The sequence below is a fragment of the Chlorocebus sabaeus genome, chromosome 10 (genome assembly GCF_047675955.1).
Source record: "Chlorocebus sabaeus isolate Y175 chromosome 10, mChlSab1.0.hap1, whole genome shotgun sequence".
Taxonomy (NCBI): Eukaryota; Metazoa; Chordata; class Mammalia; order Primates; family Cercopithecidae; genus Chlorocebus; species Chlorocebus sabaeus.
Window position 1 is genome coordinate 41,632,370 of NC_132913.1, and position 15,755 is coordinate 41,648,124.

At 34.5% G+C, this 15,755-nt stretch overlaps 1 protein-coding gene across 6 annotated transcripts in view; it reads left to right on the top strand.

Annotated features, from left to right (window-relative positions):
• Positions 1 to 15,755, top strand: part of GALNT13 (polypeptide N-acetylgalactosaminyltransferase 13) — a 590,104-nt gene that overhangs the window by 527,359 nt on the left and 46,990 nt on the right. For all 6 annotated transcript variants that reach the window (XM_007964986.3, XM_007964988.3, XM_073019693.1 and 3 more), the window contains one exon: positions 3,229 to 3,368. In XM_007964986.3, coding sequence (XP_007963177.1) covers positions 3,229 to 3,368 — 140 coding nt within the window. The remainder of the gene's footprint in view (positions 1 to 3,228; positions 3,369 to 15,755) is intronic.

Sequence of the window (15,755 nt, forward strand, 5' to 3'; positions counted from 1 at the left end):
AGTTTCAGTTCCCTTATATTATCTGGTTGGTTTCCTGAGAAAGGAACTTAGATAAGACAAATGTAATTTACTCAAGTTTCAAGACCAGGAGGGCCATTCTTTCATGTTTATTCAAAAAAAAAAAAAAAAGAAAAAACATAAACATCACTTCTGTGGGACAATTGGGCTGGTTTCAAAGTGAGTATAGATGAATTCAAAAAGCTAGTCAAGAGCTATTTTCTGAAGGATCTTCAGGCAATGGTTAAGAGACATTCAATTATTCTTAATATTATGGAAAATCATGGTACACTTTTGAGCAGGGGAGTAACATGATTTGATTTGTATTTTAAATATATTGACTAAGGAACAGGCAATAGTGAATAAAATATAGGTAGAGGAATGTAAAATGTTTCCAAGCTAGTTAGGAGACTACTGCAATGCTAGTGTAAGCAAGAGATAGGAGAAGTTAGGACCAGGATGGTAACAGTAGAGTGGCTGAGGCTATATTGTGAAGGAGAGCCAACAAGAATTCCTATGAGTTAAAAATGTATATGTGTGAGAGAAAGAAAATTATTTATTTTTCCTTGAGAAAATCAGTGGATATTTGTGCTAGATACCAAAATGAAGAACCTTGGAGATGGAGCAAGTTGGAGAATCAAATTTTTGACTTGTCAAATTTGAGATGCCTAGTATAGATCCCAATAAAATTGTTGGGTAAACAATTAGGTAACCTACTTTGAAGAGGTTTGAATTGGAGATAAGAGTTTGGGGAACAGGTAAGATTACGTATCAAACCATGGATCTGAATAATCTAATTCAGGCTCTACAGTCACTAAATCATACCGTACAAGAAAAGTCTCTCCATCTTGTAGCCGCACCCACTGGGATACAAGTCCTCCTCAGTCCCTGTGGTAAAGGAAAAGAAAGCTCTCATACTTCCTTTCCTATCTTTAAAATCAGAAGTGACATAACCCCTTTCTCTCACAGTGTATTGGCCAGGAGCAGTTAGATGTCCCTGCCTAACTGCAGCGACCTGAGAAATATGGGGGAGTACATAGAGTGTTTGTGAGGACTGTTGTCTCTTAATATGTCTCACTTCTAAGAAGAAAAATATGGATGCAGAGAGAAAAAGCCATCCTCACCAAAATGTTAAGATAGCCCACAGTATTTCTTTGTGCATTTCTAAAGGTAATTTAGCATAATTATCTAGGATTAGAACAAAAGCAACTTGCAGTGGAAATGCCAAGGGGTGGCTTAGAGGTGACAGGATAAGAAGGCCTTTGCTTTATTCAATAATCTCTATAATTCTCCACTAGCCACTTTTTGCCAAATCCGAAGTGGAAAATTAATGTTTTCTCTGACCTTATGTAAAATGGTATGCAAATGAAACTTTAAATTTTCATTTCAATCAGATAACTGCTCATAAAGACCTTCTAGGACTTTATCTTTTAGAGCAGGGGTTGGCTACTATGACCCATGTGCCAAAACCAGCTCGCTGTTCCTTTTTTAAATACCCAAGATCTAATTTTAAGTAGTTGGGGAGAAGTCAAAAGAGCAATATGTCACTACATGAAAATTATATGATATTCATATTTCCTTGTCCATAAATAAAGTTTTATTGGAAAACACATGCACAAAGAAACCCTTCTAGGAAGATATTACGGAGCCAGAACTACCAAATCTTAACATGATGAAAAAGGGAGGATGTTGATATTAAATAAGCCACCTCAATTAAATCCACCCACCTCAAAAATGAAAACAGAACAGTAAAATTGATTGTTAAATTAAGTCCTCTGAAGATATAGTGTTTCGCCTCCCCACCAGGCATAATGACATCTCTTTATATGATTTTGAGGACTATGTATTCAATTATTTCAACTGCAATAATACTTAACATAATGAGAAATTCTTCTAGTGATTTACTTTGTAAATACTAAATTGTTTTGAGCCTCTTATTTTGAAGGTTGCATTCCTGATTGGAAGTTCTGAATAGAATTATTTTGAAAGCAAATATTTATCTGTTTAAAAACCCCAAAGACCTTGTTGTTTTCTATCCAAACACCAGCTAGGAAAATCAATATTTTCTCTTGGAAGGAAATGCTTTGGCTGCTTCAGGATCAGAATGCTTTCTAATAATACTATGGCATTTAATTTTGAAAAAACAAAAATTCTGAAGAGACAAGGGGGTTGGAACTAGTGAGTGATGAGTTTTGAGCGTGTTGCTGCTTTGGAAAATAGTGTCTTGGTAATGGCATTAGTTACAGACATTTAGATTGTCTAAACACTTGGTCCTGTTTTAGAGAACAACTGATTGGCTTTGTTACTTGGTTGGGACAGAATATCCTAAATACTAGGCCATTTTGTGCCAGCATGTTGCATAGTGGTCTTAAAGAAGAGAGTTAAACATTGAAATATTTTCAGAAAAGTCTAAGAAATAATTGCTGTTTTGTTACAGTTATTAGTTATTTCAATCAAATGCCAGTTTTAATATAAGGAGCAAATCAAGTTGTCATATGTTTTTATATAAAAATTAGTAGCATTATTATTTCTCAAATAGAAAACATTCTTTTATGATTTTCAGTGGAAATATTCATTTAAATGTCAAATATTCTATTATGTGAAATAAAATTAATCATTTTTCATATATACATAGGAATATATTCCTGTTCATTTGCTTGTTAGTTTCTTTACACTTACATGTTTACTAACTTTCCAAGGACTGGGGTAGCTTAGAATAACTCAATAAATCAATAAAAACATAAGTTTATAGTAACTAGATAGAAGTTCAAGAAAAAGAATACATGTGCAGTCTATTATGTGAATATTTTATATAAATTTCTCACAAAATCTACAGGTGGTGAATAAGTCACTCTAGGGAAAATATGAATATTAACAAAAACATTGGAGCTACTAGAATTTTTTATTAAGGAGAAACAGACATATTACACAGTTAAGCTTTATGAGATACTAAATACCAATTTACATTTAGTTAATTATTCAATCTAAGTAGTACAAGTACTTGGTGATAAATATTTGCATTTGAAAAGTCATAACCAATGGGAGAAGTGTTATTTATATCTATTTAATGTACTAATTCTATGGTAGTAAAAATCCAGTGTAGTAGCAGCTGCATATGCAATTGAATTTGCGGAATTATAAAGAAAAAAACTGAGAGCAAAGTAAATGGAGTAAAACAGTACTAAAACAAAAATAGCACAAACTGATTTGTGTTTCTCTGAAAAATTCCAGGTGTTGTCAAAGTGGATTATGGAGATGTGTCAGTCAGAAAAACACTAAGAGAAAATCTGAAGTGTAAGCCCTTTTCTTGGTACCTAGAAAACATCTATCCGGACTCCCAGATCCCAAGACGTTATTACTCACTTGGTGAGGTATGAATTATTTTTTTTGGTTAAGTTATAAATATATTTTGCAAATGGAGCAATTTCTAAGGAGCTCAGTATTTTTTATGTTATGAAAATGCTGTAAGGGATTTTTAATTAGATCTATTTTAAATAACTTCTCATATTTCAAGGACCATAAAGTCTTCATCATAAGGAATCATAAAAATGAGCAGAAATTTTAAGATTGAACAAAAAAATTTTTTTGTTCCAACAGTACTAAAACTTTTGGTCATTTACACTCTTAAAATTTACTGTGTACTCCAAACACCTTTTGTTCATGTGGGTTACAACTATGATTAATATTTACTGTATTTAAATTAAAATTGAGAACTTTAAAACCCATTTTTTTACTAAACATTATGTAATAAGCAATTACATGTTAATGTAAATAACATATTTTTGAAAAGTAAATATATTTTTCCAAGCAAAATCAAGTAATTATAAGAGACTACCATTGATTATATTTTTGTAAATTGCATTAATGTCTGTCTTAATAGAAGATAGCTGGATTGTCATATGTGCTTCAGTATTCAATCTATTGCAGTACAAGGCAGTCTATTAAAATAGCCTCTAGAAAACTCTTGTACACTCAGGAGAATGTGAAAATGAAAACTGAAAGTAATATCTTGGTACTATAACAAAAGTGGTATTGACTTTTTAGACACTCTGAGAACCATTGATCTGCACCATTCTTTTCTACATATCTATTTTATCTCAAAATACAAAAGTGACTTCATTATAACTATACAAACATGTATATAATGTATGTATAATATATTTATAATATATTCATACATACAGATATATATATAATCCTGCATTCATCTCATAGATTGATTATATATATTTCTATATATCATATATATATATATCAACTGGTCAAAATAAGAATTATATTTCCTTTATGAATTATATCCTCCATATGTATAATTTTCCACTTAATAGGAATCAAAGCTACTTTAATATTGGTTGTGATTAAAGCATTTCAAGAGCAATAAATAGATGGGGCGCAGTGGCTCTCGCCTGTAATCCCAGCACGTTGGGAGGCCAAGGTAGGCGGATCACAAGGTCAGGAGATCGAGACCATCCTGGCTAACACGGTGAAACTCCATCTCTACTAAAAATACCAAAAAAAAATTAGCCGGGCGTGGTGACGGGTGCATGTAGTCCCAGCTAGTCAAGAGGCTGAGGCAGGAGAATGGCGTGAACTCGGGAGGCGGAGCTTGCAGTGAGCTGAGAGCGCGCCACTGCACTCCAGCCTGGGCGACAGCGAGATTCCATCTAAAAAAAGAAAAGCAATAAATAATGCACTTCGGAAATAATTATCAAGTAAGCATGTTCTTAGATTTAAAATTCCATTGTTGTAGGTCATAATGGTAGACTAACTGAAAATTTATATGGCTCAATCTAATACTTTTTTGGGTCATCTGCCTTAATGCTCTCTAACTTTATAAACATACCTTACTTACAATTAACTAGAAAAAAGTAAAGAAAAAATGTATTTGAGGTGACTGGAGCCCTAGCTGAATCGTTTTTAATGACTGATTTATGTGCCATCTTCATGCCCTATTGTCCAAGTCTCCACTTCCTTATTAGCCATGTAAATATCTCTCTATAGAGCTTGATTTACATATATTTAACTTTAATCTGAATAATGTAGTGAAAAATTTCATGTGTAATAACATTGATGTTACCACTTTCTAAGTGTATGACTTTAGACTAGTCACTTAGTCCTGTGCCTCAAAGTATTTTTTTTTTTTTTTATTGGACAAGGGGGTATTGTTGCTATCATTTTCAAATATGTAGCATCCTCATGTTGGCACTGATCTCACAGGGATTTATATTTAATGCAGAAAACATATGACAGTGCTTTTTAAAATAGAACAGTCCTTGCATGTTAGTTATTATAAACCACTGAAGATCTCTGATAAATATGTAGTATCCTTATCACTTTATTGAAAATTTGTTTGAACATTGATGAACCTGACTGTATCCTCAGAAGAAAGGAAGTTTTATATTCTTATTATAAAATGTTTCTTTCACTGTCGCCAATGGACCCAAATCATTAGTAAATATCGATTTCTTTTTCTAAAAGGAGGAATGACCAAGGGCTGTAACAGGACAGAAATGAGCAAAGAAGACTTTTGGAAATTCTCTGGGGCCACCAAGGTGACTCTTGAGAAAAACTCAGGACTCTGTAACAGAACTAGATGTTTACTTCTAAGTTAAAAATCCAATTTTATGCTGTCCTGCACTACATCAAGGAAACCTAATTCACTTGCTAAATTGTAAAAATAAAATATAGTGTGGGCAAATTCCTTTGTACAAACTACTAATTTACAATTAGTTATCTTCTACAATGGATCAGGTGACCATATTTTAATCTGTAGAAAGACTTTATGATAAGATTTTAAAGAGAGGAATTGAGCCTTTCGTAGTATCTAAAAGAGGCAGTATGGCGTATTGAAAACATTCCAGCCCCTGAAGCCAAGAATAGGAGGGTTCAAATCCTAGCCTTACAGCTTTCATTTTGAGTGACGTTAAGTATCCCCTCTACTACCTCTGTCAACAGAATAAAGATGATAATACTGGGTTATAGTGATGACTGAAGACATAAAACATATAACCCAATGCCTAGCAAGAAAAGTAGCACACCAGTAGTTACAGTTATAATTATTATAGCTACTGTTTATTGATTTCCTATGCCAACAGTTATTCTAGGTGCTTTAGATGAATTACATAAAAATTAGAACAACTTTCATGACTTAGGTTTTATTATTGCAGGATTAATAAGGAAACTGACACACAGAAAGTTTATGTGCTTGGCCTATAGGTCACACGGCTAGTTAACTATTGAAGTTAGGAAAAATTACATGCTAGTCCAACACTAAGGCTCACTTTTTCTTATAACTAGAAGGAGAAATAGATGATTTTATTATATTTTAATCATTCAAAATGTTTTTATTAAATAAGAGCATGAAGCTGAGTGTGTTAGTAGCATATGCCTGTGGTCCTAGCTAGTCAGGTGGCTGAGGCAGTGGTATGACTTGAGCCAGGAGTTCAAGACGAGCTGGGTAACATAATGAGAGCCCATCTCTATTTAATACAAATAAGAAAAGAACTTGAGCTATGTCTTAGTCCCTTAGGGCTGCTATACCAAAATGCCTTAGATTGGGTAATTTATAAATAATTTATTTCTCACAGTTCTGGAGATTAGGAAGTCCAAGATCAAGGTGCCAGCCAATTTAGTGTCTGGGAAAGGCTGGCTGCTTCCAAGATGGCACATTGTCACTAAGTCCTCATATGGAAAAAGAGGCAAATGATATATCATCACATGGGCAAGGGGCAAGACAGCTCGCTTCAACTTCTTTTATAAGGGTACTAATTCTATTCATAAGGATGAAGCCCTCATGACTTAAACACTTCCCAAAAAGCTCCACCTCTTGAATCTTATGATTCATAGTTAGACATGTTATCTCTTGGGCCACCATTTCTCTTGGCCCTGCCTCTTAATACCACTACAATGGGGATTAGATTTCAACATGAATTTTGGATAAATGCATTCAGACCATATCAAACTAAACCTTTTGTTATATGTTGAAAATGCAAAGTCAAATAAGGAAAGACCTTTACTCTTAAACCTTTCTACCAAAATAGGGATGCGGAGGTGGGTAGGGCAAGAGAGAATCAAACAGGTAAAGAAATTCAGTAGAAGTAAAATATGCCCTGCATGAGTTACATGATATGCTGTAACGGCTGTTTAAAAAGCCTGATACATTTAAAAGATACAATAAGTTCTGTGCTTTCTGAAGTATTAATGTACTGTGGTTTTCCACTTTAAAACTAGCCTTAAAGAAATGCAATCCAGCATCTGTTTCCATGGAAACAGAAGGACAAATTCACCAAGCACTACCTCCTAATTCAATTTTGCATGGCCATGTATGCATAATTTAAGATGGACATTTTGATAATGAGTTAGAGTTGAACTGTTAATGAACAACAGTCATTTACTAAAGCTTTTTCCTTCTTACTGCCTGTTATTAACCTTTATTGGAAGAATGTAAAAACATATTTTTCCTTATGTATAAGGCACTTTCTCTTAAATAATTAGAGTCCCAAAGCAATATCAAGTGTTCAAGCTACTTGTCATCAAAACAAGAACAATATTTCTTTGCAGTATATTCATTTGTACTTCTCACTGAATTTGAAATGAAATTGTGTGGCTTTAACAATTCATATATTTTTCACTTCAATGTTTCTCAAAGTCTATTTAATATTGCTGTGTATTGGTGAATATAAATGTTTCCTTGTCAATTTCTTTTTATAACTTTCCTTGCTGTGTTGGAATATGTAGAGGCAAATATGGTATTCAGTTTCTCCATTATATACCATCACCAAAGTCAATAGTTATTGATATCAGATATCTGTATCTTAATTTATTTTATGTTGCATCTTACTCAAGTAATTGAAATATTACTTTATCCAGCCCACGAATTACATGCAGTTTCCAATGGAAAGTTAAAAGCTGTGCAATTGCTTTGAACTAAAACCTTTAAGTAAGTTAATGAAGCATGTGTCTTTTAGACTCAGTAAGCAGATCATAATGGAATAAGGAAGTTGAGCTCTTTGCAGCATTAAATTCTCTCTTAACTAGCCCTGAAGCTTATGAAGATTTAACAGGCTGGGTTCTGATCTTGTAAATGTAAGTGTAAGACTGAAAGAAATGGCATTCTAAAATAGAATGTCTCAGCCCAAATTTTTGGGTTATGACAGGCTTTCTGGAAAAAAAAAAAAAAAAAAAAAAAAACATTGTGAACTGAAATTGAACACAATCTGAGGGCAAATGAAGGAGATGAGGATTTCAGGAGCCAAGTGACAACTCTTGGTGCTTAAAATTTGCATTTGCATGTTGCTTTGAAGATGTTTTGACATTAGTGTATGCATTTTGTATTGTGTACTTGACCTCAGGATTTCTTTTTCCTCTTGTATCCGTTAGCCATAGTAAGTAGTTAAAGTTCTTGCATATATTGTTATTGTATTCCTTAAACATTGCTGAAGGGCAAATTTAAGTAATGAAAAATAGACATCCATGAAGCTGCTAGGCTGCAGAGATTAAGGGTAAAATCAGTTACTCCCAAATGCAGAAGCTAAAATGCTTAAAAGTTTACCCTTTCTGTTGGTAATCAGATCTATTTATAGATTCACAGTCTTCTTGGCCTTTTAATAGGATGACCAGCAAGAAAGCTTTATTTTAGGTGACTTACATAAATGTGGACATTTTTCTGTTCATTTTATTTCCAAAAATCTTGGGGACTCAGTAGCTAATTTTTATCCCAGGATTTCTGAATATGTGTATGTATAGGGAGAATATGTCATCCTTCATTGGTTGGCTACCTTAAAGTATGTTGGGCTAGGTAACTCACCTGTGAACAAAGCGTGCTATTTTTACTACCTGAAAATATTGTATGTTTTTAACCTCATATTTCTAATAAACTAAAATTCATTCTAATTTTATTACTTAAATGTGTATTGGCACAAACAGCTACAACAAACCATATGCCAGTTTGTCATTTACTGAATTCTCTCAGGATTTTGGTTGTCGCTGTTTTTGTTACCAACCAAATAAATTAAATTGTTTATTTTTCTATGTTCTTTACTTTTGGGGGAAAGGGATTTCAGGTATCAGATAATAACAATTTTTAAATCTCAGTCATTAATCAAGGACCTTCTAAATCTAGGTCTGCATAAGTGAAGTCAACTTGAATTGTTTCAATATACAGATTTTGTTCTCATCTTTCTGATTTATTCACAATTAGATTAAACAGAAAATATACTTTAAATGCATATCCACAAGAGCAATCATATTATGGAAATATTAACATTAAGCTGTGGAATTCACTGCAACTGTGCTTATTTCCATCTTTACAAAGGAAAGAGAAAGCAAATGAGGTTAACATTTGTAAAATAATGATAAAAAGTAACAACGTGCAATTGAAGAATAAGCATATGTTGGGGTAATTAAAGTAAAATAATGCTAGTTATGTTAATAAAGTAAAATATGCTAGTAAATAATGTTAGGATGGATTTAAAAGAGTTTTTAAAATGCAAAGATTGGTGGCGGGGGCGTGGGGAGTATGTATCTCTCTTTTAGAAATGGAGTTCTCATTGCTACTTGCTTTTACATTCCAGCAGAGGGAGCAAAAGCTAATGAACAAATTATATAAGTGGTAAGAACATTACCAATGATACTGCAATGCACAGAAACATTTAGAAAGTCTTGCTGATTTCAAATATCAAAACACAAGTGGGAAAAATGCCCTCAAGTTTATGTCACTAAGAATTGTTTTCAAGCAATAAAAGATTATATGTAAACACAGAAATCTCAAAGCAGACAGCCAATTAAAGTTAAAACTATCTTGGCCTTGTGCCATACATTCAAAGCTCTACCATAACATAAAGAATGAGTCAAAAGAGTTTACCAGATCTTAGAGCTACCAGTGTACTCTACTATTTTGATTCAAGTTCTAGAACAGACTTTGTAAAGAATTTTTAATAAAGTTCTTTAGTTGTTGATTGCTTGGATTTTTCTCAGGATTAATGACATTACCAAGCCATTGTTACTGTCAGGTAATATGGTACGAGCGACAGAATTGCATCTTTTCTGAAATTTCACTTCTTCCCTTGAACAACATTCTTTGTGAGGTATATATTTGAGGTCTCAAGGTGTTCTTAGAAAAGTTCTGATTTTTAAATTATACATAATCATCCTAAATTTGATTATCCTTTACATCTCAAAAGATGAGATGCATAGTTTCAACTCTCCCATATGCTAGTATTGAGATACACATTAAGAATTATTTGCTGAAAATCGTTAGAAAACACCAGTGACCATTTTTGTATTTTGAAGACAATATAGCAGATGCCTACAGGGTTGGGCTCGCTCACTTGAGAACAATCTATGTGCTGCTATCTGCCCTGTAGGTGTGCATGGCTTTAACAAAATCTGAATGTTATAGGCCTAGTAGTGATAAAAACCTTTCAGATTTTAGGCTGGGCATGGTGGCTTACGCCTGTAACCCAGCACTTTGGGAGGCCGAGGCAGGAGGATCACTTGAGGTCAGGAGTTTAGACAGCTTGGCCAGCATGGTAAAACCCCATCTCTACCAAAAATACAAAACTTAGCCAGTTGTAATGTAATTCCATACCTGTAGTCCCAGCTACTTGAAAGGCTGAGGCATGAAAATCACTTGAACCTGGGAGTTGGAGGTTGCAGTGAGCCGAGATCACACTACTGCACTCCAGCCTGGGTGACAGAGCTAGACTCCGTCTCAAAAAAGGAAAAACAAAAAAAAAACCTTTCAGATATTGTCTCTATCCCAGGTGATATGTCCCTCTTATTTGTTTAAGATGGCAATTGATATCCTGATTTCCTGACACTCTGTCCTCCACACTGCTAATCTCTCAGGTTACCCTGGTCATAGACAGAAATTATTTGCCTGACCTCAGCTCATCAGGCTGGCACTAAGCATAAAGAATATTTTGTTTTTAGGCTTTTTGACCTGGTCCCCCAGGCCTAATTCCAGGCTGCCTTTGTGTATCTTGTTTCATATGTCTTCACCAGTTGTCTAGATAACCTCTAGTTAGCTCTGTTCAAGCAGAACTAAGTCCTCCCTTGCTCCTTCCAGGCCTCCTTTCTACAAAACACTGCCTGCCTGTCTGGAAGTCAGGACTGGAAATTCCCAGACTCAATAGAATACCTTTACATTCCTTGTTTTGGCAAATTAGTTAACCTCTCTGTATCTTAATATTTTTGTTTGTAAAATGGGAGTAATAGGTTGGCACATACAATTCAAATAGTTTCTAATTTATATTATTATTATTATCATCAGAGTGGAGGTGGTAGTGGTTGTCTCTCTTTTCTCCCTGTGGCAGGTTTCCTAAACCATTGACTCCTGTATATTGCTATTCTCCCAGATTCTACATCCAGCCAGACTTGACTTCAGTTCCTATTTTGTATCCACTTAGCACCTGCTGCATTCTGAAGGACAAGTAATATTACACATCCACAAACTACAAAACCACATTGAATGTGGAGTTGTTAGAATGTGCCAGAAATAGGATAGGCTTCTTTTCATGCAGTCCCCAAGAGAAGTCTTTTCTGGAATTCTGGAAAAATTGGTGGCAGCAATGACATAGTGTGTGAATCTCTGAATTTTCCCATTAAAACGGAAAAGAACAACTAGGACAGCAAAACTTAAAAAAAAGATGAACAATTTTGACAACAAAATTAGGTGGCAAAGTGTTCTCACAAATTCTCAAATATGAGCTGACATTGTCATGACCCAGATGATACTACAATTTTTGCAGGAGACAACAGAGGAAAGCAGTGAGGTATCTGATGGAAATGAGGTCAGGATAACACCCGATTTTCTAAGAGATACTCATGAGAAATTGTTTCAGGTCAATTGGATAATAGTAGCTGAAAATGGGAGAAGTACCTTGCAGGTGAGCAAAAAAACTCCTCTCTAATATCTGAAGGGTCTGAACAGTGTGCAGTCTATGAATTCTTGAAACTCACTAGCCGAAGCTCCTTCTCAGAAGGCACTTCAGAGAATAAAGCCCAACTAGAGTGGGAGGAAAAGGAAATGAATGGTTCAGATTAAAATGGATGAGGTAAATGGGGTCAGGAGGTCTCAAGAAATAGAAGGGTAATTTTTTCAACACTTCAAAAAATACAGGAAAAGGTGTTCTATATTTGTGAAATTAGAAATGGTCTTTTGATCAACCCTTTCCCTTAAAAGACTAGGAAAATTGATCTTATGCAGAAAAGGAAAGAAGGAAGGAAGAAAAAAAGGAAGAGAGAAAAGAACTAGAAGAGCATGACTGATGTAAGAAAAAGAAGTAGAGTGGTATCTCTGCAAACAATGCAAGCACACCAATGCTTTATGCTCATAAGACAGAGGAAAAATGTAATCTAATATTTCAAAAGATGCTAAAATAAATGCTCCAAATGATAGAATATAGAAAAGAACAACATAAATTAAATTTAGAAAAACTGAAATGAGGGACTAGAATGCAGGAAAGAATTAGAAATCAAAGACTAAATCATTTCAGAAATGAAGGTCAAACTTGTAAGAACACATGAGTGAATAATACCAAGAGAGTATGCGATATGAATTTTAGAAAAGAAAAAGGAGCAACTAAAAAAAATAAAAATTGGAAACTAAATTGTTCAATTGAAAGTGACACACATAGATAAGCAACAAGACCCAAAATAATAGGATTTCCTAAACAGAAAAACCAATGAAATAAAATGAGCATTAATAACTATAGGCCAGGTGCAGTGGCTCACACCTGTAATCCCAGCACTTTGGGAGGATGAGGCTGGTGGATTACCTGAGGTCAGGAGTTCGAGACCAGCCTGACCAATATAGTGTAACTCCATCTCTTCTAAAAATAAAAAATGAAAATTGGCCAGGTGTGATGGTGGGCACCTGTAATCCCAGCTACCTGGGAAGGTGAGGCAGAAGAATTGCCACCACTGCACTCCAGCCTGGGCGACAGAGTGAGACTCTGTCTCCAAAAACAAAATAATAACTATAATTCCGGGAAACTTTCCTGAAAATAAAATTGAAATGATATTGTGAAAAGGAGCACTACATCCCTGCGAGAGTGATCCTTAATGAGTAATGTCAAGATATATTTTAGTAAATCTCCCAAACTTGAAAGATAAAAAAATCAGTTTGATTTCCAGGGAAATAGATACTTGTAAGAATTAATGGGGGAAAAACCCAGATTGTAATCAGAGTTTTCAAAGGAATCCTTTATTCTGGAAGTAAATGGAGTAACATTGAAAAGGTATTCAAGTTTGGTGAGCCATGGACTTTATACCTATCAAAGTGATTTTCAAGTATAGCAGCCACAGATATAATTATCAACATGCAAGAACTCAAGACTGTTGTTCCTGGTAAATAGAAATAGCATTTGCCCACTTGTTCAGGCCCAAAGCTTGACATGATTCTTGATGTCTTTATTTGTGTCATAACTCACATTCAATTCAACGGAAAGTTCCAATGGCTGTACCTTCAAAATATATCCGAAATTGGACCTTCCACCCGCGTTGTTGGTCTCTTAATCAACCATCATCTCTTGCTGGCATGACTACAGTGGACTTCTTCCTTGTTTCTCTGCTTCCAGTCTTTCCTCCCTCTAATCTGCTCTCTGCACAACAGCCACAATAAGCTATTATACCATGCCTATGCTAAAAATCTCATGATTCCTTACTATTACTTAGTCTGGAACACCTCTCTAACCTGCCCCTTGCTCACTGCAATGCTGGCACAATGCTAGTCCATTATTTCACTCAGTATTGTCCAGCTTACAGGGAGCATCCATTTGCTGTTCCCCTGCCCAAAATGTCCTTCCATAGATGAAAATATGGTTGCTCTCCTCTTCATTATGCATCTTTTCTAGTGTATTTGTTCAAATTGACCTTTTCTTTCTAAAACAGTACTATCTCCTTCACTTTATCTACCCTTACTATTCTTTATATTTCTTCACAGGACTTCTTGATTTTCTGACATATTACAAATCTATTTATTTGTTGCTCTCTTCCCTTCTAAAACATAAGCTTTATGAAAGAAGAGACTGTGTTTATTTTGTTGCTTTCTGTATCCTCAGCACCTCAGGTAGTACCTGGTATGAGGTATACATTTTCCTGATACTACTTCTCAATTGAATAAATGAATTCACAAGAGGTGTTACATACTAAAACATAAAGTGTTATCTTTTGTAGAAAATAGATCAATAATAGGTTGTTACTGAAGGCAAAATATTTTGGGATCATTCTTAAATATTTTTCTTAATTTGTCAGAGTAAGATGGCATGCATCTCCAAGAAGTCCCTTTCCAATACCACTGTCAGGGTATGTACTAGGCTGAATATGGCTTTGAATTTTCTGTTTTCCAGCAAAGAGAAAAAGCCTTACAAACAATTCAAGCTGTAACCCCTATAATTATTAATTAGTGTCTAGGCAAGTACCATGTACCTAGCAGAGATTCTTCTAATCAGATTGCATACCTTACATCTAAAAATCAATTAGTCATTTTGTGAGATATTTATTTCTCTAAATATTATAGCATCATACTGTTCTATACTCTTTTAGGAAGCTAAATAGCAATAATGTATAATCTTACTATTTTCAAGAAATCTTCCTTTTATGAAAAGTTAAGAAAATCTGATGTAAGGGATTTAAAAATAATTCAACTTATGTAATTTGATCAGACTATGTGCAACCTACATCAACCTATTTACTACATCATATGACAATTTATCAATTGTTACCGTCCTTAATCCTCTCCAGCTGCAGCTCCTAAAAGGTCTTTTGCTTATAGGTTCAATCCCTTCCAGTGCCTGAACCACCTGAAATCAGATTGAGAATATATTTCAGCCCTATATGAACTGATACAGGTTTTGCTTCTGGAAGCCCATGCCCTTTCCTTGTAATATTCAGTGTGTGTTTTGTCTTTTTAATGGGTTGCTGCTCCGATTTTTTTTATGAAAGCACGTATAACTCTGCTCTAAATTTCAGCCCCTTGAAACAGCGCTTGATGACTCTGTCCAGTTTTTTCTAACGTTTACCAAGTGGGAATTCTGATCTATACTATTCTCAGTTACTGATGGGGGCCTTAATGCAAGTCATACCACTTTCCCCAACTCCAGGTACTAGTACTTGGCCATGAGGTTCTGCACCACAGAAAAAGTGAATTGTGTAAACCAAGTTCATCCTCTGTATGTTTATGTAATAAGTGTCCCATCTTACTCATTTGCCAATGTGAGGAAACATGTACTCAAAGCATAGATAACTAAATAGACGTGTCCAATAATTCTCCCAAGTGAACAGTAAAATATGCATGTCTATGGCTCAGAGATACAAACTTTTCAAAAGCAGAGTGGACAGGCATAAATACATATTTGGGGTTGAGACTAAGTAAAAATCTGAAGTATCCCATTTATTAGAAGGTTTTTTCTTTTCTGCATTCATTTGTTCTTGATTCAGTCACATTAGTATCTTTAAAGTCAATTAATGGTTTTGTAATTACATTTGACACAAATATGTATTAACTCTATGTTAATTATGGGACTAATGCCATGTTTGAATGTAAACCAAGAACTTTATGTCTGTAGTCAGCAATTTAATCTTGCTTTTGAGGAATTTGTAATGTGAAATCATTGTTTAGCCTTGTAATAGCTTTCCTTAGGGGTTAAACACTTCTCAATAAGTTTGGCATTAGGCATGAAAGAAGATGCATGAATATGTTTTAGTCACAGATATAAACAATGTAATCTTTATTAATACACAGAATAGAACATACA